The sequence below is a fragment of the Colius striatus genome, chromosome Z (assembly GCF_028858725.1).
Source record: "Colius striatus isolate bColStr4 chromosome Z, bColStr4.1.hap1, whole genome shotgun sequence".
Classification (NCBI taxonomy): domain Eukaryota; kingdom Metazoa; phylum Chordata; class Aves; order Coliiformes; family Coliidae; genus Colius; species Colius striatus.
Window position 1 is genome coordinate 85658306 of NC_084790.1, and position 24867 is coordinate 85683172.

General features: G+C 47.3%; 1 protein-coding gene across 2 annotated transcripts in view; it reads right to left on the reverse strand.

Annotated features, from left to right (window-relative positions):
- MYO5B (myosin VB) overlaps positions 1–24867 on the reverse strand; it is a 167976-nt gene that overhangs the window by 92499 nt on the left and 50610 nt on the right. Inside the window, exons 5-10 of one of the 2 annotated variants that reach the window (XM_062017888.1) lie at positions 16597–16753; positions 14484–14627; positions 13482–13563; positions 7379–7486; positions 4633–4742; positions 2798–3063 (exon numbers count right to left, since the gene is read on the reverse strand). In XM_062017888.1, coding sequence (XP_061873872.1) covers positions 2798–3063; positions 4633–4742; positions 7379–7486; positions 13482–13563; positions 14484–14627; positions 16597–16753 — 867 coding nt within the window. The remainder of the gene's footprint in view (positions 1–2797; positions 3064–4632; positions 4743–7378; positions 7487–13481; positions 13564–14483; positions 14628–16596; positions 16754–24867) is intronic. The other variant, XM_062017889.1, reaches the window with a different exon arrangement.

Here is a 24867-nt window from a genome sequence, read left to right on the forward strand (position 1 = left end):
TTACCATTCCAACCCATCATCGTGGCTCCCAGAAGGGACAATGCTGCTTGGGGACAGCTCTTGAGAGCAGATGTTAGGTGAGCAAACATTGCATTCAAGCTGTACTGCTGTTTCCTATACTGCTGGTATCTCTTAAATCCACTGCAGCACCAGGGCTTATACTGAAATATTTAAAGTTCATAAATAAGTCCAGCATACAGCTGGCCACTTGGGTGTTCACACTTCCCTTCACATGGCAAAGAGAGGAAGAACAAGGCGTCCCCACCAAGTCCTGGAATACCACATGAAGCCACTCCTCAGACAGACTGCCTCTACAGCAAAGGATGCACTTTCAATAAACACATCAAGGCTTTTATCACTGCATCCTCTTACTTCAATGTTAATACAGAATTAAGGATGGGGAGTCAGGCATTACAGAATCAGGAGACAAATGTCACGGCCTCTGCACCCTTGGTTTGGACCTTGTCCCTAAAGATCCCACCCATGGGGACAGTTCTCCCCCAGAAGCACCAAAACAGAGGTGCTCTTGGGACATCAGGGGTCTGCAAGGAAGGCTGCTCGCAGGCCTCCTGCCTTTCTAGCTTAATTTCTCTCCCAAAGGAAAAAGAAACAACCCCAGACATTTTGAGGAGAAGAAAATTAATCCAGTATTTGGAGGAATGCATTAAAATCCTCAAATTAACCCCAGTTTGGGGAACCAAACCACATTCAGGGACTGCAGAGAGTTATGTCATCTGCACCCCAAGTCCCTGCACTGTTAATTACTCAGCATTTATACAGCAATGCCCTGTTCTCAAAGGGATTTAGAGTCTCTTTAGGAGACCAGACTCACACAGAAGCATCACAGCCTGGAGCATGGACACTCTCGACAGGACCTCTGGGTCCCTGTGGAAAAAAACCCTGCTATACCCTACAGTGACAGCAGAGCTGTAAAAGCATCAGCTGGCACACACACTGGACATGAGGCACACGAGACTTGCAGCTAAGGGAGGTTTTCTTCCACACTAGCAGGTTTTCAAGCCCAGTTTAATCTTTCATGAGTGTTATCCTCAAGACTCCTTTTATTCAGGATTCTGAAAGACTGTCTGGTTTTCTAACTCAGACATCCAGTCTTCTGCACTGACCCACTAACTTCCACACAGCTCCCTCTCAAAGCTTTATTTATCATATCCCAGCCTGCAGAAATCTCTGTCTGTAAGGACACCTACAGGGAACAGCTTTTCCATCTCATGCAGTGTTTAGAACAGACTGTGCTAGCCCCAGCTGATTGTTTAAGAACTTTCAGGTGCTGTCCTATCTACTGAGGACAGACACTTGCAAACCTCTGACAGAACCTTCACCATTTCAAGCCATCCCACTGAAATTCCAAACCAAAGAGGGTTTCATTCTCATCATACTGGATGTAACTGTTCCTGTAGACTTTGCCTTACGGCAGCAGATGCTGATGGAGGTGAGCAGGCAGTGGGCTGTGACTATGTTCCAGCACTGACTTCTGTCAGCCCTTCTGATACTGCAGCTGTCCAGCAGCCGTTAAAATCAGCATCCCCACCAGCAGCAGCTCTAGAAACCCCATGGGAGGTTTTATATACATGATCCAGTAACTGTAGGTATTATAGGCATAAAAGCTTTCAGCAGCTGACCCAGAACAGCTTTGGGTCCTGTACCTGAAGTTCACCTAGATCTGACAGACCTTACATGGAGTCTGACATGACACGAGGTTTGGGATTGAGCAAGCAGAGAATTGCACAGGGTCAGGGACTGATTCCTGGAGCAGCTACAACTCGTCCATCCCACCTTTCTCTCTGAAACAGTAGCAACTGAGCATTTTAATATAATAAGAGAGCACAGCAGGTCACTGCTGTCCCACTTGGAACCACAGAAGGGACCTTTAAATGCCTTCTAGTCCAATTCCCCAGCCATGATCAGGGACACCTTCCACTAAACCACATTGCCCAGACCCCCATCCAACCTGACCTGAAATGTTTCCAGGGATGGGGTGTCTATTACTTCTCTGGGCAACCTGTGACTTCTCTCTTGTCCCCACTCCTTGGAGAGATGGGAAAGGGATGGTTTGGAAGGAGTGGAGGGGTAAACCTAAGCCCAGAGGACTTCTTTCCTTTTCCACCCCAGAACTGACAAGATCCCTTCCTTTCTCCTCCATCTTCTGCTTCTTTGCAGCACTTCACAGACGACTCTTACCTTCTTTTTTCTACCAGCACTCAAGCACCAAGATGACAGACTGGACAGTAACGAGCATCTAGGCCAAATTAAAGCAGTTCATTGTCCTTGAGGTTGCAGCCTGCAAGCCTTGCCCTCAATTATGGCAGAGTTTTTTGCACCTTACCACCTCATCACAGCTTCCCAAAGTGGAAAGGTTCTCACTGCACACAGGCCACGCAGCAGCAGTTTCACAGCTGAAGAACCAAAGCAGTTTCCTCAAACCCCACAGGAAGTCCAGGCAGAGTCAAGCACAGCCTTTGGTCTCCACATCAGTGCCTTTATCCCTAGCTCATCTTTAAGCTTGATCCTTTAAACAGCACAGGGGATAGAAACCCCAAATGGGAACAGCATGGGGGGTTAAATCCCAAAAGCCAGTGCTCAAACAGAGCTGCTGTCTCAAGGTCAGGGTTACACAACCCAAAGGAGGATCAAAACCTCTAACCACACATGCCTGCACTTTTTTCACATCCCTTTCCACTAATCCCATCACCTCCCACAAGCCAAGGTCATTGAGAGAAGGGTGAAACAAATGAGAAGGGACCAATTAAAGAGCCTTAAAAGGAGAAAGCGTGCCTACCCGTAGATATCGAGCACGCCGATGAAGGAGTGCTGCTTGACAGTGGTGTGCAGGGCCTTGTTGATGCGGTGCACGATCCAGGTGAAGAGCTGGGCGTAGATGTGCTTGGCCAGAGCGTTCCTGGCGTTCACCACTTGCTGCACCGACATGTTCTTTATGTAGGTCTCGGTGCTGGTGACAAGCTTGCGGTGGCAAAGCCAGTGCTGCATCTGGCTGTGCTCCACCCCCAGCAAGTCACAGAAGTTCTTCAAGTGCTTGTCCTCGCTCTGGGAGTAATGAGAAGCAGAGTCAGCAGGTTGGTGACACTCCGAAACGGGAGTTACAACACTGAGCTCCCAAGTCGCTGCAAGAAATGAGCAGCGTTCTGTAACTGTCTCGACAAACATCGTGTTACTCTGTGGTTGGTAGGAAACAGAAGAGCAATGAGCTCTCACCCAGTTGTGCTAATCTTCACAGACATGGGTGAAACAGCTCATACAGAGCTCTGAACACAACTATACTCTATCACTTTGCTCTGCTTTGGCTAACCTTAAGGTCTCCGTTTCCACAATGAGTCAATTTCCACTGTGGCTGCCAACAGCAAAGAGCAGTCTCTGCTTTACCCCACAAGCTGCAACTACACACTCTCTCAGAGCAGCCTTAACTAAGCCTTAAGTTAAAGTTTAGGGGATGTCACTATGTCATGCCACTTATAAATTAATTCCATTTTGAATAGCCAAGTTGCAGACAGTGCATTGCCAGAACACCTTGTGTTCTGCATGACCAATAAGCTGAAAGGTGAACTTAATTTCCTCTGGTGCACTGTGGTTTTTTTCCCCTCCCTCAAACCAAGACAACACAGTTCTGAGTTTCTATTATGCTGATAGCAGGTACTGCCTTGTGGACAATGAGAAATCAATTTCCTTTTCTTCCATCTAATAATACATATCCAAAGGAAATAAATTGTTTCCAGTTAGATATGTGCAATATAGGAGACGGATGAGTTTGGGGATGGAGAGAAAGACGCATTTCAGAAGACCTCCAGGATGCTTTATTGCTATGATACCTTTTTGACCACGGATTCAAAGTCATAACAGGTTTGATTTAATACCATGCAATTACATCTGAAGGTAATTAAACAACATCAGCTCCATTACAGAGCTCAACACGGTCAGAGAAGTCCATTTTCACACATCCACGTCGCCAAATACCAAACAAATTACCCCCAGCATCTAACTAACTGAGCACCACATTATCTCAAGGGTAACACTAAAACTGTGTGTAGAACCCATTTTAATACTTTAATTACAAACAAACAGCCCAGTCTGGGATGCAGTGACAATTCTGTTTTCCATATAATTGTCTCTTTTTTTCCCCCTGAACAAACACAAAACCAGAAAAAAAGGCCACTAAGGCACTTTTAGTCCTATTTTTTTCTTGCTAATTAACTGTGTGGCGCTCCTTCAGATACTGGATGGCCACGTTACACGCAGCAGCTTTGTAGCTTTGCCTGTAGCAGAGTGGTTGCTGAGCATCACACCTTCTGCTGCTGGGAGTCAGCATTCCCTCAGTACTCTAGAGGAGTTAAAGATGGGTTGGGACATAAGGTGGTAAGAAAGCTTTGAACCAGCTTGCTTTCAGCCTGGCTACAGAGGAGAAATAATGCACTATCTCCCAGAGCAAAAAAAAACCCCAAAGCAACCAGGAAATCACAATGTGTTTTCAGAAAAAGCAACGAAAACCAGGAGGAAAAGGGCCAAAGGACACTGCTGCAAAGCCCAACATATCCAGTGTGGCCCAATATATGGGCATACAATGGCCTTTCCCCACATGCCCCACCCTTGCTGGTGACCTACCGACACACTACAGGCATCGCTGTCTCGTTCTGCATCGAATTCCAAGTTCCCTAGGTGCAGAATGGCAGCAATTATCCTAAAAATGGTCATCTGATGAGACTCCTTGACTCCTATGGGAACAATTGATAGCCGATTGTCACAACAGAAAACTGTGATCTGCAATTGATTTGAAAACACTTGCAGTGTCTGATTTCCTTCCCAGGCTTGTGGTTCTCAGAGTTTTCACACTTCTCACAATAAACTCACCATAAACTCTCAGTAACATCATTAAAAGACGACAGCGGAGGCTGTGAGAGGAGCTCCTCTTTACCTCTAATGGTTGTATCAAAGTAATCTTACCACAGATGGGTTTAATACTGTTGTGAACGTGCAGAAAACCATGGATGTTCCTCCATAATGATCAAAGAGGATCAGAGCTATAGGGGCTCTGTGGCTTTTATAGAACAAGGAGCTGCTTCTCTGTGATCGTAACCCAACAGTGAGACCGATACCAGACTTTAGAGATTTCTCACTTATAGACCCCAACTCCATGTCCTCACTTGCTATTTTACACAGGAATGGTTTGGACTTTGAGTTGAAAATGCAAGCAAAGAGTTAAGGGTGTTTAAAAGTGCCAGTGTTTATCTGTTGTGCAGACACCTGTGAGCAGGAGGCCTTCAGAACCAGTCTGGGCTTAGAGGGGGAGCCTGATCACAGCAATCAGTTATGTTGTGGATATAGATTGTGGGACTAAGCAGACAAACAACTTCAAAAGAATTTCAGCAAGGCCACAGAGTGCCTAGAGTGAGATTGTTGCTTTGATTCTCTGTCAGCTCCATAGGGAGTGTTGTTTCACTTGTCAGGGTGCAGGTTGGGTGGAGCGATCCCCTGTGCACCCGGCGCTGCAATAAAGCAACGCTGCTGCTTCATGCCACACTGCTCTTAAGGAGTTTAGCCCCCATTTTGGTGACAAGATCTTGCTGACAGCTGAAGCACAGAAACCACAACTTACTGCCAGTTCCCATAAACAGAAGAGAAAAATTAAAGCCATGCACAGCATGCACAAGCCTCCAGGCTGGTGCTACAGCTGGGTACAGCAAGTCACCAGGGAGGAGATATGGAGCTCTGTTTTACAGTCCCCGGTGTCTCAACAGGAGCTACATGTTGTGGGTCTTCACAGGGGCTGTAAGACATTATCGATTTATCTGTTTTTCTGGCAGGCTTTTGCAGGCATTCCCAGCTTGAGCTTTGCTCAGCAGCAGCCTGCACGTGGCTTTCTTGCCTTATCTTGCATTTTTACAATCCCAACTGGGTTTCTGTGCCCCTTTTGTGTTCAGCACTGGTGTCCTAATTATCCACCCAAGGTCTGAGACATCACCTGCTGGTTTCTGAATTATCAAGAGCTTCCCTTTCTCTCTCTCGGGACTTTTCTGTTATCAGCACAGTGACAAATGTTTCAAGGTTACTAAAGGAGCAGTGCTCTGCTGTTGCTTGGCTCTCTTAATTGGAGTTAAGCCTGGCTAGGGTAGGAATTTGCAGATAAATATGAGTTCTCGTTGTTACACGTAAAAAGGCAAGACTAGGAAGTGTAGCAACAATTTCACCAGGCCCTGAACAGAAACAGACAGAGCTGAGAAACACTGAAGGAAAACTAGGAAAGGCAGAGCCAGAAGAAGCATGTGAAGAGCAAGGAAACATCATAACATTGTCAGCAGAGGAAGATGCTTGCACAGTGCTTCACAGAAGCCAGCAAGGAGAAAGAAAGTCTATGTGGGGAAGCAGGAAAGGGGATCAAGAGAGCCTACACATGGCAAGGGGCTGGGGAAAGAGTTCCCTGGGGATTACAGTCCTGTGGGAAAGCCTGGAGAAAGAGGCAGATACTTTTTTTTGAGTAGTTAATAGTTAGAAGTCACACAAGGTGGATAAGAGGAGGGTAAAGACAAGACCCAGCTGTAACCCCAAAGAATAAGAGATCAAGCCCAGCTAAAACATGAAGATGACAGATTTTGGGGAAACACTTGCATTTATAATGACTGAAATGAGTCCCCAAGCTCACTGCTGGCATGTCACAGCAGCTGCAACATAGCTGCTCAGGGAGATTTGATACAGCCAGCTCTGAACAACATGAGCTCCTCTCCCAACATATGAAATGAAAATGCAGAGGCATGGAGACCTAACAGGATTTTAAAAACTTAGTTTCAGACAAATATTAATAAACTGGCAATGTTTTTCCCCTGCAAAAACTGCTTTTCCTTTCCAACAGTCTCTGCTGGTTTTCAGCGCTGTTCAGCTGCAGCACACACAGGTGGTTGGTGCAGCTGTGGCGTTCGGAGTTGGCCATGCAAACGTGGACTCTGCACAGCAGGGATGGACTCAGCTCATTATTCCCAGGAATCAGCTACTTGGTACAAAACTGTGAAGGTCTGAGGAGTGACATCATCCCTCAACCCACACATAGATTGAACTGCAGAATAATAGCTCTTATCCTGCTTGTTAATAGGGTGAAAAACAACAAGTTAAAGCTTTGGCTCCAGAACAGTTTATTTAGGTTTCTCTTAAATTCATTGTCCTTTTCCATTTCATTGCCACTTCACAAAGAAACACTGCTACAGCTCATACTAAATAACAAGGTAGAGCCATATGGGCCAACAGAGACTTGGATTTACACCTCTCAGTGCTACAGGAGGGTCATATAATTCAGGCAACATACAGAAAACGTTTGCAAGTGACCTCTGCTGGGAAGACTCCAAGCAGAGCACACCCTTACCGAGCAGGGTGAAGGCATGCCTGGTTTTCTCCAAATCATTAGCATCGTCCACACCATCGAGAGACAGGTCACCTCCCTGAGAAGTGTAGAAAAACTCCTCAGCACATGCTAGGAGAGAAGAAACAGAAGAAATGCATTAGCAAGCAGCAGCTCCCCAGAGCATGAGCTGGGATGCTCCCTGTCCATCCCCAGAGGGCATCCATCTCCTTTAAACTATTGTTTACTCACAAACAGATGAAGTATAACCTTGGTAAGTGGCTGTAGTTATTTCTTGCAGTGATGAAACCCTTTCCCCATGCATAGCAAGTTCAGTCAGGGCAGAGCTACAGCAATCCAGGGAACTGCTGGAGAGAGGCCAGTGCAGGGACACCAGGATGATCAGGGCACTGGAACATCTTCCTTATGAGGAAAGGCTGCGGGACCTGGGGCTGTTTAGTCTGGAGAAAAGGAGACTGAGGGGGGAGCTCATTAATATTTACATATATCTAAATGGAGAGTGTCAGGAGGTTGGGGGAGCACTTTTTCCTATTGTACTTAGCAACAGGATAAGCGGTAATGGGATGAAGCTGGAACCCAAAAGGTTCCGTTTAAACATAAGGAAGAACTATTTCCCTGTGAGGTGAGGCAGCCCTGTCCCAGGCTGCCCAGGGAGGGTGTGGAGGCTCCTTCCTTGGAGGGCTTCAGGACTCGCCTGGACACGTTCCTGTGTGACCTGATCTAGGTGGGACCTGCAGAAGCAGGGGGGTTGGACTAGATGACCTCTAAAGGTCCCTTCCAACCCTACCATTCTATGATTCTACATTTCTATGATATTTAGGATTTTAACAACCCCTCTACTGCACCACTGCAGACCATTTAAAATACTGAGTTTACTACTTTCAGTATTTTTTATCCCATTTTACATATCTGTGACCAATTCAGAGACTTTCCCCATATAATGTCTTAAATCCAGGGAGCAAAGGGAATGGAGAATCACTCACAGTGCCAGCACTATACCATTTGAGTACCCCTGCTTTAGCAAAGTTCTCTCAAGACGAGGCAAAGCTAAATCCTATGGAGACTGAGAGGCATTTCAAATGGAAACACAACGAGAAGAGATCGCAGGATTTATATCCACTTTAAAAAGCTTCACAGGCAATTGCCCCTCTTTAAAAGAAGGGCATTTTTGAGGCCAAAGCCATTAAGATATGTGCCCAAGGTTGGCAGGCTGAGTTCTGGCAGAGCTGAAGCAGACCTGGCCCTGCGGAGGTCTTGGGGAGCCCAGGCAGTGGACAGCCTCCCCATCCAACTCCGGATCAGTTCTCAGCATCTTCTGAATCGGGTAGGAGTGACTAGTCAGGAAAAGCTCAGAAAAATCATTAACACTCATAAACACATTTCCTAAGTACCCTGAAAATAATGAGAAAAGCAGCCTACTGTGTGTTCCACAACAACCTGCTGGTAACCTTTAAAATCACTGCAACCCTCACTTTTTTTGACTCTCATTGCCACCAGAAGTTGCCCAGCCCTTCCCAGCCCTCCCACAGGCTTTTGCATTAGCTGTACTTTCAGGCCCTGAGAAAAAAAAACACTTAATCCTTTTTTGGGCATACAAAGCCCTGGGACTCGAGAGTTTTCAGCAACTCTGCTCGTTGCTGGAGCATCAGGAACAAGGGGCAGAAAATACGGACTGGGGTCAGAGACACGACATCCAGCCTGGTGTACCTCCCCAACTCCACAGGAAATCACCCAGCTCATGACAGAGAATGGCATTAACAGCCTGATATTGCTGCATGCTGCCCTGCAACGTGAACCCAAGGCTGGCAGTGGTTGATGGGACCAGGACATCAGCCTCCAGTGTCAACCATTCTCATCGGAATCTCCTTCGGCCTCAAGTTGTCTCTTTTATAACTGACTCCAATACTTATATCTCAATATGAATGGTTTTAATAAACACATAAACCTTGTGATTAACTACAAATAAGACATATTCCTGCTTTGTACCATTGCCCAGGCATCATTAACTGAGTCACCAGACTTGGAAAGGTCGCCAGATTGCACATCAACTCCCCCAATTTAAGTCACATATTTACCTTCTAGCTTAAAATCTAACTTTTCGAAGGGCCAACACTTACTGGTTTGCTCTGCTGGGCTCATGTTAGTTCAGAGATTGTTTTCCAGCATTTTGCAACATAAAAGAGGATAACAATAATGCTTTGTATGTGTAAGACTCAACAGAGAAACAACAGCTCCTACTCACACAGGTACTGCACACACAAGGGAACAAGTTTGACTTTGCCTAGGGATCTCAAGATACAGGCTAGCAAGAAAACCTGATGCAAATCAGTGATGAAAACAAAAATCCCTCAAAAGAAAGAAAAATAAGTGAATTATGCAGATCTGCACTCAGAGAAAACTGCACAGCAGTAGTAATCCATCAGATCATGGCAGAGCCTGGCTCACCTTAAAAAGCAGCAGTGCACAGCATCTGTGGCCCTGTCCCCCAGAAGCCATTCCCACACTGAGACTGAGCAGCTACTAAAACATTTTGGGGAAGGTATGGTTATGTGTGGAGCTGTTTCTTGTCACGGGGAAAGGGTTGTAAAGGTGGCTCCTGTAAGAAGTTGCTCAAAACTCTCCTCAGCTCCGAGTCAGACCCACTGCTGGGGCTGAGCCAATTAGACACTTCCATGATCAATTTTAAGAAGAAGCAGCTGTAAGATTAGGGTTCTTCCTGCTCCTTCTTGCTGTTGTACATTCCCTCTTTTCCAACTGGTGGTGGTGCAAAGAGTCAAAGGAAAGAGAAGTGACCATGCAGCCTCCAAGGTCAGTGAGGGAAGAGAGGAGGAGGTGTGCTGGAGCAGAGACTCCCCTGCATTCTATGGAGAGGGCTGGTGAGGCTGAGATTTGTTTGCATTAAAGACCCTGCACCAGGGGCAGTGGCTATGGCTAGAGGAGGCCATGTCCTGTGGGAGGGATCCCATGTTGGAGCAGGGGAAGAGTGCCAGTAGTCGTCCTCATCTGAGCAGACAGAAGTGGCAGAGCCCATCTGTGAGAGACTGACCACATCCCCCACTCCCTGCCCCCCTGAGCCGCTGAGGGGAGAGGAGGGAGAGATCTGGGGAGCAGTGAGCTGGGCCTGGGAAGAAAGGAAGGATGGGGGCAGATGGGGCAGTGAGCAAGAGGCTCTTGTAGTGCTTCGTTGCTGGCTGGGCAAAACCACACGATTTCTAAGCTCTCACAAGGTGATAGCACAGGAAATGCCAAAGATACATGCCTTTAATTTTGGTGAGAACTGCTTCTTTTCCCATTGCTGAGATTTAGCCCAATGCACAAGCAGGAGGCTGTACAATGCCTGTGCACACTGTGACACAGCAAATGCACAAGCAGCACAGAAAAGCACAGCTGGAGACTGACAGGGACTGACAACATGAAATTTTGATTAGAAATGACCCAAGAAGGCTTCCTTGTGGGCTAATGGCCCTGGCACTCTGTGCTACCAGCTGCTGCCATAGATAGCCTGCCTTGAGATGCTGAAGTCGAGAATCACAATCACAACAGCATCAAGCTGTCCTGGATGAGGCACCAGGAGAGCAGGGAGCTCCCAACCTTCACTATTACCAGTCACCACACATACAGATGATGCTTTGAGAAAGCTTTGTTGAACAAGACTGATATTTCCTCTGATCCACTTGTTTCCTAGAAGAAAAAGGTGGTTTCATAGCTGGAACTCTGCCACATCAACTCATCTCCCACACTGGGCTGAAATAATTTATGTCTGAATTTTAAGATGCCAAAGGACAACATCATTACTCAGGGTATCTTTGCAAAAATGAACCCAGCAGCAGAAACTCTTCAGAGGGTATGTGCTTTTGTCAGCATGCCAACCAAACACAAGCTCTTTGATGGCAGCTGGGAAGCCACTATCCAAGGAACATCATTTTGAGACCCTCAGAGATCAAAAGGAGCCTCAGGTCCACCCCAAGCCTTGACTTACAGAGCCAGTTTTGACACTACAATTGGTGCACCTGCTAAACACACAAAGCCTCCACCTCGCACCTGGGTGTCCTGGAACAGACATTAAGGTTGCACCTAGACAGACTCAGCAGTTATCTTACTCCTTGGCAAACTCCTTTAATGCAAACCACTCCTCTGGTTCAGTGTCACAGACCAGAGTACGGACTACAGTTGGGTAACACACCAAAGTTTATTGGTGACAGCAGGACAAGAACAGGAGTGCTTCCATTTCAGCACCAACGCTTGGTAATGTGACCAACATGCCTGAGTTGACCCAAAAAGTCATTAACACAAGCCCAGAATTACCTATCAACTGAAAGCATCCTCTCTTGATCTTCCTCGTCTCCATAGCTACAGTGGAGACCTCTGTGAGACTCTGCAGCAGCAAGAGGCTCTGCACTGGGATCACAACCTGCCATACTTAAAAGCACGTTTTCAAGCCTTGCTTGTCTTTCTAAGCAACAGCAAATATTTAAGATAAAAAAATGAATTACAGCTCCTCTCTGCTGCAAGTGCAAATGCTCTTATTCAGGTCTGAGGTTTTGCTCTAAATCCTGGGAAAAAACAACCCAGTTTGGGATGTATCCCAGGAGTTAACTGTTGAAAAAATATCATGGATTCAAAGGACAGAGCAGCTCCTGACAAGACTCTGGACAGATCAATCCCAACACATACTCATACTTCATTTAAAAGACTGATCTATCATGGCATGTGGTTCACTGTGGTCCTGCATGCAGTTTCTAAAACACAAACAGGTTTCTTCCACCATGGATACCACCAAGTAACAGCTACTACCCCCGAAGCAGCGCTCACAGCAGCCTCACAGCACCAACCAATGCAACACAAACCTTTACGTAGCAAGAGGTGATCCAGAGAGAGCATGAGCAAACCTGTGCACCACTGGGGATAGCCCTTCAAGCTCATCTGCCTTTACCTCCTCCCACCACATAGGCACAAACAATCTCATCAATGCCTTTCTAAACCCATTGTGTCTGCCTGTTGCCATCACACCTAGGCAGCAGCTGCCGGTGCACAGGTAAAATCACAGAATGTCAGACTGGTGGGTGCTGGAAGGGCCCTGCAGAGCTCATCCAGCCCAACCTCCTGCTAAAGCAGGTTCCCCTTCATCAGGGGGCACAGGAACGTGTCCAGAAGGGTTTGCAAACCTCCAGAGAAGGAGCCTCCACACCCTCCCTGTGCAGCCTGGGCCAGGGCTCCCTCACCAAAACAGTCAAATAGATTTTCCTTGTGTTTAAATGGAACTGTTTGTGTTGCAGCTTCATCCCATCACCCCTTGTCCTGTTGCTAGGTACAAAAGAAAAAAAGTGCTGCCCCAACCTCCTGACACCCACCAGTGAGATATTTGTAAATATTAACGAGATGCCCCCTCAATCTCCTCCAGCCTGCACAGCCCCAGGTCCCGCAGCCTTTTCTCAGAAGGAAGATGCTCCAGTGCCCTGAGCATCTTGGTGTCCCTGCACTGGCCTCTCTGCAGCAGTTCCCTGTCCCTGTGAACTGAGGAGCCCAGAACTAGACGCAGGACTCCAGATGAGGCCTCTCCAGGGCAGAGCAGAGGGGTGGCAGAACCTCCCTGGCCCTGCTGCCCACACTCTTCTTGCTGCCCCCAGGCTGCCATTGGCTTCTTGCCCACGAGGGCACGTTGCTGCTCACGGTCAGTTTATTAACACCCAGCACTGCCAGGTCTGTCTCTGCAGAGCTGCTCTCCAGCAGGTCACCCCCAGCCTGTGCTGGTGCAGGGGGTTGTTCCTCCCCAGCTGCAGGACTCTGCCCTTGCCCTTGTTGAACCTCAGCAGGTTCCTCTGTGCCCAACTCTCAGCCTGCCCAGCTCTCACTGAATGGCAGCACAGCCTCTGGTGCATCAGCCAGTGCTCCCAGTTTGGTGTCATCAGGGAACTTGCTGAGGGTCCCTCTGTGCCCTCACCAAGGTGGTTGATGACTATGTTGAACAAGACTGGCCCCAGAACCCATCCCTGTGGAACTCCACTGGCCACAGGCCTCCAACGTGACTCAGCACCCTTCATCACCCCCCTTTGGGCTCTGTCCTTCAGCCAGAATGGTCCTCTATTCAGGAGGGAAAAGTACTTACTCAGTCCAAGGTCTTTGAATTCTGGGAGACTCGCAGAGGCACAAAGCTGGTAGAAGATGTGATAGTTGCGCTCGTCCTCTGCCTACGGGGAAAAGGCCAAGTTAGCAGAGGCAACATGAGTTTACAGCAGTGCTCCCACTCTGAGCCCAGGGCCACCCTGACGCCATTCATGAAGACCTCCTCAATGCCAACGAGACAACAAGGACCTTTTGCCAGCTGGGAGAAAGGAGGCGCTAAACTTTGTGCTGACCCACATGTGCTTCCATGTACTCTACTCATCTCCTAAAGAAAATAACTCAGTCTTACCTTCGCACCTGATACCTCTCTGTGTTAACTGGGCTAAGTTAACTAGCAAGCACTGCATTGCAAACTGACAGTCATGTAAAAAGAGGCAGCCTACACTCGTGGCTTCCCAACACTGTTAGCTTCTATGATTTTTGTAGCTGGGTTTTTATTTTGTTTGTGAGGACAATTTTGCAGGAGCTTCTGAACTGGATCTCAACCACAAATCAAGAAAGCTTCTCCTGAGCCCTGCACAAGAAACACACAGGACGTGGCACTGCAGATGGCCCATCAGCCTACTCTGCCCCTCTCCTGCCTTCTCCTCCATCTTCAAAACCAAAGACTGCTGCCTGTCATTCATTCTTTCCATCTTCTTATGAGGTTTGGTAAAATTCTCAGCAGTTGCCAAGAGAAAGGCTTTCCATCCCTGCCCAGCACCCAGGCTAGAAGCAGTGCTCTCTCCTCAAGGCTCCAGCCTCAGGCAGGTGGAGGGAACAACCAGATGCCAGAGGCCAAACTAACAATTCTACATATTGCTCCAGAATGGGGTCATCAAGGACAACTGCAAAAGACTAAGCCTGAAAGACACATCTGGAAGCCACCAGGAAAGCTACTTGTAAAGCTTTTTTCTTTTTTTCAATCCATAGAAAAGACCCAGGCTCTTAAATTCCAAAGGAAAGAAAAGGAGGGGAAAACAAACACGGCCTGACTCCTCCTCACCTGGAATACAACTCGTGATTTCTCCAACAGATACATCCTCATCTTGGCACCAATGATGTGGTATCTTTTATCGAAGCCAATCTGAATGTATTTCCCAAAGCGACTGCTGTTGTCATTCTTTGTTGTTTTAGCATTTCCAATTGCCTGCACAAAACAAATTCAAACATTTTTTTAACTTGTAACCAGTGTTACATGGATGGTCACGGGAAGATTCGAAGACAACCTTTACCCAGATGCAGAAGGCAGAGCAACAGCATGACTGTGGGGAGGTCTCTTCACTGAAAACAGAGTGTCTCCAGAATCTTTATAGGGGAAAAAAAATTGCATGTAACAGCAATGAGTATTTGAAATGAGATCATCTATATCCCAACAGCCAAAGCACTTTTGGTTTGTCTTATACAACGCCTCCACATTTGTTCACAAAGCCAACACTGGCAGTTTTCCTGGAGGGAACATGGGTGACAAAGCCTTGCCAGAGGGCAGCAAGCAGCTGTAAACATCTGCAGGTGTTCAGGCTTCAGTCCATGGATTTGGTGACATACCCAGAGCCCCTCCTTGCCTCTCCAGCATCCACCTGTCAGCTCCTGGGAATGTAAGGCTGCCACGTGGAGTGGCAGAAGGGAGGAGAGGGTCCAGCAAATGTGCAAACATCGTGGGTACAACACTGCAAACATGAGAATCCACCAGGCAGCTAAAAGAGCAATTGAGGAGGGGCAGAGAAAGACAATATTGCCGCTCATTTCCATTCAGTCAGAGCCCAACAACCATTCCCTGAAAATAAAAGAGTTCAAACTGCTACAATAAACACTACAACTGAAATAGGGCAGAAGCATGAGGGCAGTGAGGTCCTGACACAGGCTGGCCAGAGAGGCTGTGGCTGCCCCATCCCTGGCAGTGTCCAAGGGCAGGTTGGATGGGGCTTGGAGCAACCTGGGCCAGTGGAAGGTGTCCCTGCCCATGGCAGGGCAGTTGGACTAGTTGAGCTTTAAGGTCCCTTCCAATCCAAACCACTTCTGTGTTTCCCGGAATTGAGCATTCAGAAAACCATCATCACCTTCTTTCAAGTGCTTAGATCACTTCTTAGATCTGAGATACCTGTCCCATCTCCCAGCAGGGACATACATGCCACACAAACCCAGTGCTCCTCAGGGATAAGGACGATTTCACAACATGCACATTCCTCTTACTCCATCTTTACACTTTAAACGTGTTATTTTTGCAAACCAGGCAGTTCTCTTATGTGGGTAACACTCTCATGAGTTTCCAACAGACAGTTTTCCTGTCCCCAGCTCTTAGAAATTACACCCAGAAGTGAACACAAGCAAGAAAACAGGAGCATTAAAATTATGGGGTCATACAGAAGTACAATGTGCACTACAAATTTTCCCTTGGATGCTTTTTAAGCACTCCCAGTTATTGCAGCCACATTCCACAGAGGCATAGGAGATAGATGAGGAGAGGAGTAAAGCAGTGTGAAGCTTCACTGATAAAGGCACCCTGACTCCAAAACGTGTTTGGAAAATAGGATTTAGGCACCCAGACATTTATTTTCACCATTTGGTCATGATGCAACGGCACGAAAGACACTTTTTTCCTTCATTTTGTATGTAGAAAAGGATCTTTTTTCCTTCAGAGGAGGGATTTCCTTATAACAGGACTTGTTATTCACCCATAGGATTGACAGCAACAGAAAACTAACAAAACTGCACTGAAATATCCCAAATAGATTAATCCCTTCCTTTTCTATGTCATGCTTGTACAATAAAACAAGATTAGGACACATCGACCAGGGGCAAAAGGACAAGGTCAATGAAGGTGATAAAATATTCATGGTGCTGGCACTAACACTCAGGCTTTCTGCTCTGTAACCTCTGTTGAAGCCCAGCTCCTGGAGTCACGCTGGGGATGCATGAGCTCAGCTTTGAGACCAGCAGAGAGGCAGCTGGGGTGGGCTAGATGGAGGCTATCAGCATACTTCTGCACTTTCAGGGCTGCTGTGAGGCTGCAAGGTAGGGCTGGCTCACAAGCCCCTACAGCACTCATTGCTTTTGTGACCTCTGGAGAGACACTGTGACCACCACAAGCAGGACAAAGGGAATTATGCAGCTTTTACCTCCATAATTGGGTTTGATGCAAGGACCTTGGCTTCGATGTTGGTCTCGCTGGCAGAGCCACCGACGGTTGCAAAGAAGCGCATGGCATATTTGGCAGAGACTGTCTTTCCAGCACCCGACTCACCACTCACGATGATGGACTGGTTCTTCCCATCCCTGTTGCAGTAGAGAAGAAAAGCTTTCGTGACTTAATCCATTTTCTTGCTAATAACTCGTTCAGATGACGCAATGATCTCGCCCTCTCCATACGTCTCCATCTCTCTCACCCTCACTACAAGAAAGACATAGAGGTACTGGAGTGTGTCCAGAGGTGGGAAACAAATCTGGTGAAGGGTCTAGAGAATAGGTCTTATAAGGAGTGGCTGAGGGAGCTGTGAACGTTTAAATGTGGAGAAAAGGGGGCTGAGAGCAGACATGATTGCTCTCTACAGTTACATGAAAAGAGGTTGTAGTGAGGGGGAGGTCAGTCCCTTCTCCAAAGTAATTAATGAAAGGACAGGAGGAAACAGCCTCAAGTTGCACCAGGGGAAGTTTAAATTGGAGATGAGGGAGAACTTTTTCCCTGAGAGGGTTGTCAGCCCCCATATCAGGCTGCCCAGGGAGCTGGGGGAGGCCCTATCCCTGGACATATTGAAACACCACAAAGCTGAGCTGCTGAGGGCCATGAGTTAGTGGTGGGTTTGGCAGGGTGAGGGGAGGGCTTGGACTCCATGTCAAAGTCTTTTCCAAGCAAAATGATTCTATGATTCTATTAAAGTGCTCAGTGAATAACACAAAACCGTAATACATCTCAGCTAAAACGTGAAGGACACCTTGAACATCTACAGAACATCTCTCCAAGGAGAGAGACAGCAGGAGATGAACCCCTGAATGAAGTGCTGCTGCTTTCTTCATCTCTGGAAGTCTGCTGCTTTGTATTTGTCTGAAGATCTATTATCAGGTATTGGCTGAATATATTTACCTTTTCCTTCCAACACCTTCTCTCTGGTGCCTGAGAGTTTGCTCAACAAAACATGGACAATGAGTCCTAAAACTTACTCCAACAGCCTGTTGCTGAGCTAGTGAAACGGGTACCCAGAAAAGCCCAAAATACATTAATAATATCGAAGTTGTGAAATCCAGTACCCTAAAACCAGGAAACAGTAGCAGTCAGTTGATTCCCTATGCAGTTATATGAACATTGGTATTTCCACAGGTATCCCAACACTTGGTTAAAATTATGACAACGGTAATACAAAGCATGTCTCTGACATCAGACTCACTCCATCTATTCACACTCAAATCCTGCCAAACTCTAAGTCACTGCTCCGAAGCACAGCAGTACTTCTGAGACCAAGTAACAAGAAAAAAGAGGAGATAGAGTGGAAAAAGCAATTCCTGGTAGACATCACTAAGTGAATTTTGTTTGGCTCCTGAAACATTGCAAAACACAGTAGATTTTAAGAAGGACTCATTCACCAAGGGGAAATCCTGTTTGACCAACCTGATGCCTTCTATAACTGGCTGGCTAGATGAGAGGAGAGCAGCAAATGTCATCTACCTTGACTTCAGCGGGGCTTTTGACACTGTCTCCCACAACATCCTCATCAGAAAGCTCAGGCAGTGTGGCTGGGATGGGTGGACAGTGAGGTGGATGGAGAGCTGCTGAATGACAGAGCCCAGAGGGTGCTGAGCAACGGCACAGAGTGGAGTTGGAGGCCTGTGGCCAGTGGAGTTGCACAGGGATGGGTTCTGGGGCCAGTCTTGTTCAACATAGTCATCAACCACCTTGGTGAGGGCACAGAGGGACCCTCAGCAAGTTCCCTGATGGCACCAAACTGGGAGCACTGGCTGATGCACCAGAGGCTGTGCTGCCATTCAGTGAGAGCTGGGCAGGCTGAGAGTTGGGCACAGAGGAACCTGCTGAGGTTCAACAAGGACAAGGGCAGAGTCCTGCACCTGAGGAGGAACAAACCCCTGCACCAGCACAGGCTGGGGGTGACCTGCTGGAGAGCAGCTCTGCAGAGACAGACCTGGCAGTGCTGGGTGTTAATAAACTGACCATGAGCCAGCAACGTGCCCTCGTGGGCAAGAAGCCAATGGCATCCTGGGGGCATCAAGAAGAGTGTGGGCAGCAGGGCCAGGGAGGTTCTGCTCCCCCTGTGCTCTGCCCTGGAGAGGCCTCATCTGGAGTCCTGTGTCCAGTTCTGGGCTCCTCAGCTCAAGAGGGACAGGGAACTGCTGCAGAGAGGCCAGTGCAGGGCCATCAAGATGATCAGGGGACTGGAGCATCTTCCTTATGAGGAAAGGCTGTGGGACCTGGGGCTGTTTAGTCTGGAGAAGAGGAGACTGAGGGGGGAATCTCATTAGTAGTTACAAATATCTCAATGGTGGATGTCAGGAGGTTGGGGCAGCACTTTTTCTACTGTACCTAGCAACAGGACAAGGGGTGATGGGATAAAGCTGCAACACAAACAGTTCCATTTAAACATAAGGGAAAACTTTCCCTGTGATGTGATTGAGCCCTGGCCCAGGCTGCCCAGGGAGGGTGTGGAGGCTCCTTCCTTGGAGGGCTTCAAGACCCACCTGGACACGTTCCTGTGTGACCTGATCTAGGTGGGACCTGCTTCTGCAAGGGGCCTGAACTGGATGATCTCTAAAGGTCCCTTCAACCCCTACAATTCTATGATTCTATGATGAACAGCAGAATGAGACACAGCCTTACCCTCTCCAAGCACAGATCAAATTTGCTTACAAAAGGATGCAGGTGTACCTGCACCAGGATAACAAAATTAAAGCAAATACACCCTGGACCTTTTTACCTGCACATATGAAAATGCTTTGGAGTGGGAAGCATTATCTTGGTTGATGCAAATCCTTCTCCGACCACAACTGTGGCAGCCATTTGATACCCTGTGCCCGAGCTGCTGCTGGGTCACAGGAGCAGTTCTGATGCCATTAAAACTAGCACAGACCACCAGATACTCACAGGGCACAGGACTTTGCAGGGAGAAATTGAGGGCACAACAACTTGTGTAATTTCTGAGCCTTCCACAGAGCACAAGACTCATCCAAATGCTTTCTTTCTACTTGCAAGATGAACCATTCACACAAAAACCTTGCACAAGTCATCCTGGCAACATTAAAATGCCTTGTCCTTCCCACCACAGGTGCACAACGTGGCACCCATTAGGTACATCCCAGTAATTAATCAGTTTAATGTGCTTGAGCTGCAAGGCAGAGGAAGGGCTAAAGCAGTAAGAGCAGCCCACTTTCAAGATAACTACATCCCTGTAGGCAAAGACCCACCAGCACCAGGAGCAAGTGCTGCTGCTGCAGTAGGATCCTCTCCCCAGGGCATCATCCAAACATGGCAAACCCCACACCTCTGCAATCTGGCCACAGACTTTGAGAAGGAAAGAGGTTTTTTTCCCTGCTGGATTTGATTTAAGCTCCTAAAATACCAGAGCTATTGGGGTAAGCTCTAAGTATGTAATTTAGTGTGTTTTCAGAAAATATTAAATTCAACTTCCTGGTCCCTGCCCAGCTTTCACCAACCACAGCTGAATGTGGGCACACAAAATCCTATATCCAAGCACAATGATAGATTTACACCTTGCACGTGTTCCCTTGACATCAGGAAACATCACAAGAGCACACTCCAGTTTAAGATACTCAGCTCAAGGTTATACCAGCAAGAGATATATAGCACTCTTACACTTCCAACAGAAACACAAACATGCTGCAACACCACACCATTACTTTCCTCCACTGTCAGGCATCTACAGCTTAACTCCTTCCCAGTTCAAAATGATTGGTTAGGAAAAAGAACCTCGGTCAAGTCAAACATGAAACGTTTTGGTGCAAACCACAAATTTGCAATACTTCCTTCCAGCTGGAGAGGACTGGTGACCTAATTTCCAGCTCTTTTTATATTTTTAAGGCACTAATTCAAAGAAACACAGAATGGTAGGGCTTGGAAGGGACATTTAGAGATCATATAGTCCACACTCCCCTGCCAAAGCAGGACCACTTAGATCAGGTTGGACAGGAACACATTCAGACAGGTCTTGAAAATCTCCAAAGAAGGAGATTCCACATCCCCCTGGGCAGCCTGTGCCAAGGGTCTCTCATCTTTACAGCAAATAGTTTTTCCTTGTGTTTAGGTGGAACTTTTTGTGTTACCCCTCATCCTGTCACTGGAGACAACAGAAATAAGTGCTGCCTCATCCCCCTGACACACACCTTTTAAATACTTGTGTTAATGACATCCCCCTTCAGTCTTCTCCAGGATGAACAGACCCAGGTCCCACAGCCTTTCCTCACAGGACAGATATTCACAAAGTACATCTAAATCCAAGCCACAGCCAGCCCCACTGCTCTCCTGAGCATCAACAGCAGGAAGGCAAGAGGAGGCTCCAACCACTCCAGCTAACAGGTAGTTAACACAGAAATACTGGCTGTGAATGGAGCCTCACCCAGGCAGCCAACAACCCAGAGCCAGTGATCCCAGTGACTCATCCTGGGTGGGGACAGCCTGCACATCTCACCCAGGACTTGCTAAGTCACAGTTGCACAGCCTGCACGTCCTGGCAAAGCCAGGGTGACTCTCCCACAGGCAGCCAGCTGGCAGCATCCAGGCACTGGGCTGCCAACACACCAGTCTCACACCTTCAGAACCCCACGGCTGAATGATAAAGCTCTTTTTGTAGAATGAGCTATCAGACATAGGAACCCAAAGGAGAAAAGCCAGTGTCATCTCCAAAGTGAGGAAATCAGAAGCACGCTGGATAAACCCATAGCAGCAGTTCCTGGGACAGGTGGTGGCCCTGATTTGTCATGGTGTGTCTCCAGTTAAAGTGGGTGAGAAGTTTCACTGGTGCTTTGGCTGCCTTGGTAGACAACCACTTGCTGAGCTCCTGTAATGAATGACCCGTGTTAGTCATTAGTAGGATGAAACGTGTAAAATGTGTAGAACATGTAAGGTTTGCTGATTACAAAGGAAGGGACAGACAGAGGCTCTGGCATGGGCTGCAAGCTTGGATGAGCAGATTGTAGAATCATAGAATCATTGTGGTTATAACAGGCCATAGAGTCATTATGGTTGGAAAAGACCTTTAAGATCATCAAGTCTAACTACTCCCCTCATTCTGCCAAGCCCACCACTAACCCATGGCCCTCAACACCTCAGCTCCCTAGCTTTAAAGTATCTCCAGGGATGAGGACTCCCTCACCTCCCTGGGCAGCCTGGCACAGGGGCTGACAACCCTCTAAAAAGCTCTTCCCAATCTCCAATCTAAACCTCTCCTGGGGCAACTTGAGGCCATTTCCTCTTGTCCTGTCATTAATTACTTGGGAGACCAACCCATCCAAGCCATGGGCAGTCAGTTTCTCCAGGAGGATGCTGTGGGAAACCGTGTCAAGTCCAGGAAGAAACATCCAGAGCTTTTCTCTGATCCAGCCCAAGATCATCAAGCCCAGCTGAGGGAGAAGCAAAAGAAAGAGGTGACAACTGAGATCCCTGCCAGCAAGTGCTGTCCTTGCAAAAGGACCTCTAAATGCAAAGTGGCTTGTCTTAGAGCTGCACTTGTGTAAAAGTTACCTGAGAACTACTGATTCTTATCCTGCTTAGCATGACAAGTACTGCCCAAGAACATTTCAGAAGCACTGTCTCCTTTTTTCCCTAAGCCAGAAGACAAAAACTACACCAGTCTGGGAGACACTCTTCAGGTGAATTAAGTGAAAAAACCTCAAAATTGAGGAATTATGCATTACACAGTATCCAGTCAGCACTTCCATCTCGGTTTCCTATCTAAGATTCAAAATTAAGACCTCTCATTACCAATTTTGACCTCTTTCATCACTTCTTGAATTCAGCTATCGGGATGTGCTTGGCTGGAGTAGACTGAGACACAAGTGAACCCATCACAAACTGCCCTTTATGTGGCATCCTGAGTGGTTTATTCCTCTTTCTGGCTTGCTTCTTATCAAAAGCACCATCACTCTCCAAAAGATCCTGAACCTGGTGATAAAAACTGAAGTCAACACCATTTACTGCCATTGCAGCTACTCTGCCAGGTCACATTTTTTCCTGAGTTCCTCAAGAACTTGTCATAACAGCTGATGTGCTGATACACTGAATGGGCCAGGTGGTTTTCTCCATGGAGAAAGAAAACCTCTGGAGCTGTATTACACTCATAAAACAAAAAGAAAGATGCTTATTTCCTCATCTTCCAAGAAAGGCCACTCAAGCTCTGGTATCTGCAAGTAACAAGTCTCCTACTGTTGTCGGACTTTTGGTGGAAAATGCGTGTTCAAATATTTCTTTTCCAACTTCAGGAACAAAAGCCTTCAGGAATAAAGGCTACAGGGACTTTTCTTTGGTGTACAAGTTAACCAACTGCTGGTGCCAGCATGGAAAGATCGATGAACCCCACAGAGCAGTTGGTAGCAAACAGGCTGCTCAGTGAGCAGAAACTGTTAAAACTGGGCAGGAATTGTTTGTATACAGCATGGAATTAAAATACTGAAATGCCTGGCCATTGTGCTGGTGCACTATGCAACACATCTGCTTGAAATACAGTCGATTCTAGCAGAACCTGCACAGAATAAAATCATCATGGAAACAAAGTCCGGATAAAAGGGAACGTTCTGGGTGAATACCAGCTCTGCTGCAGCATGGCAACGCTGTCACATCTCCTCCTGGGACTTAAGTGGCTCCAGGGAACCTTGGGGCTGCCCCCAGTGCTATATTGTGCATCAGTGCTCTTCTCCCCATGGCAAGCATCTCATGGAATGCACACACGCCAGCACACAACATGCTCATGCTTGCCCAGCAATGCAGGGTGTGCAAAGGGGATTAGGCTCCAACAATGGCTGAAGATGTTGCTCCCATCACATGCTACTGCTACACCTCAAAACGAGGTATGAGGCGCTTAAAGACGCAGCTTCTCAACCTGCACCCTCACGGATCTGCAGTACTTCTGTTTATTCGCTTAAAGCAGCTTTTCAAGATGACTCACAGCCTGGAAAACTAATACCCTGATCTGAGCTACAGCCTCCCATCTACAAGAAATGCTTAAAAAAACATCAAGGTGCAGATGTCCAACCAGAACTAAGCCCAGGATTATTTCTTCAATGCGAGGGGCAACAGCACCTCCAAAGTCGAGGGCTCTGAGTGTTGGAGGCATCTGATACAGCCTACGGGCTGCCATCTGTCTGTGAAAACTGAATGTTTTCCTTCATTTTGCTACTTCAAGTCATAATACCTGCCCATAAGCTGCCCTGCAGGTAACTTTTTTTTGCTGACTTTTGTCCTGTTTTGAGCAGCACCCATCATAACTCTCCCCTTGGCCACACACAGAGCAAGAGACGGGTGAGGCATCCAGCCCAGCAAACAGATAAATGAGGCAGACACTGGAATCTTCACAGTATGTGAAAGATACCATTGAATGGTTTGGGTTGGAAAGGACTTTCAAAGGTCATCTAGACTAAACTCCTTGCCATAAGCAGGGACAGCTTCATCCAGGTCAGGTTGCTCAGAGCCCCGTCCAACCTGACCTGGGATGTTTCCAGGGATGAGGCATTCAGCTCCTCTCTGGGCCTCAGTCTACAGCACTTTCTAGTCTGAAGGTCTAGTAGATGTCTGGTTTTGTTGCTTTAAGACAACTGCCTGAGGCAAAAAAAGTCATCTGCCTACAAAGGGAAAGGGCACTTCAGACAGATACTTGCACTGATTAGGATTAGCTGCTAATTACCAGCCCTTTCACCCAGGAAATGCATTTCCCTGCTTGTTTAAGCAGTTGGGCCTTCACTTGCAGCAATGAAGAGAGTACCACTAGCCTCAAGGTACCTCCAAACAGCCCGGGAAAGGTGTGTAGAAATGTCCAACCAACAAGCCTGCCGAGCTGGACACAGCTCTCCAAACTTCCAAGAGCTGCACCCACTTTGGTTGCATCAGCCTCATCAGAGGTGAGACATGACTCAGCATTCCCACATGCAGTTCTCGGCCTTGGGATGTCCTTAGTCATTGTAATACATGATTTCTCACCAGTTTCTCTGGTTAACTCAGGAATGAACATCCCTGAAAACAATTCATTGCAGGAAAGCAGATGGCCAAGCCATGGCAATAGCAATGCAGTTGAACTCAAGGACAGTGATGGTTCTCACCACCAGTCTCCACTGCTCTTCTGTCAAGAAAAGACAGGGCACATCGTGGTGCACACATAGACACCCTAGATCTTAAGCCTTTACCAACACTGCTTGAAAGCAGGAGAATTTAAAGACAAATA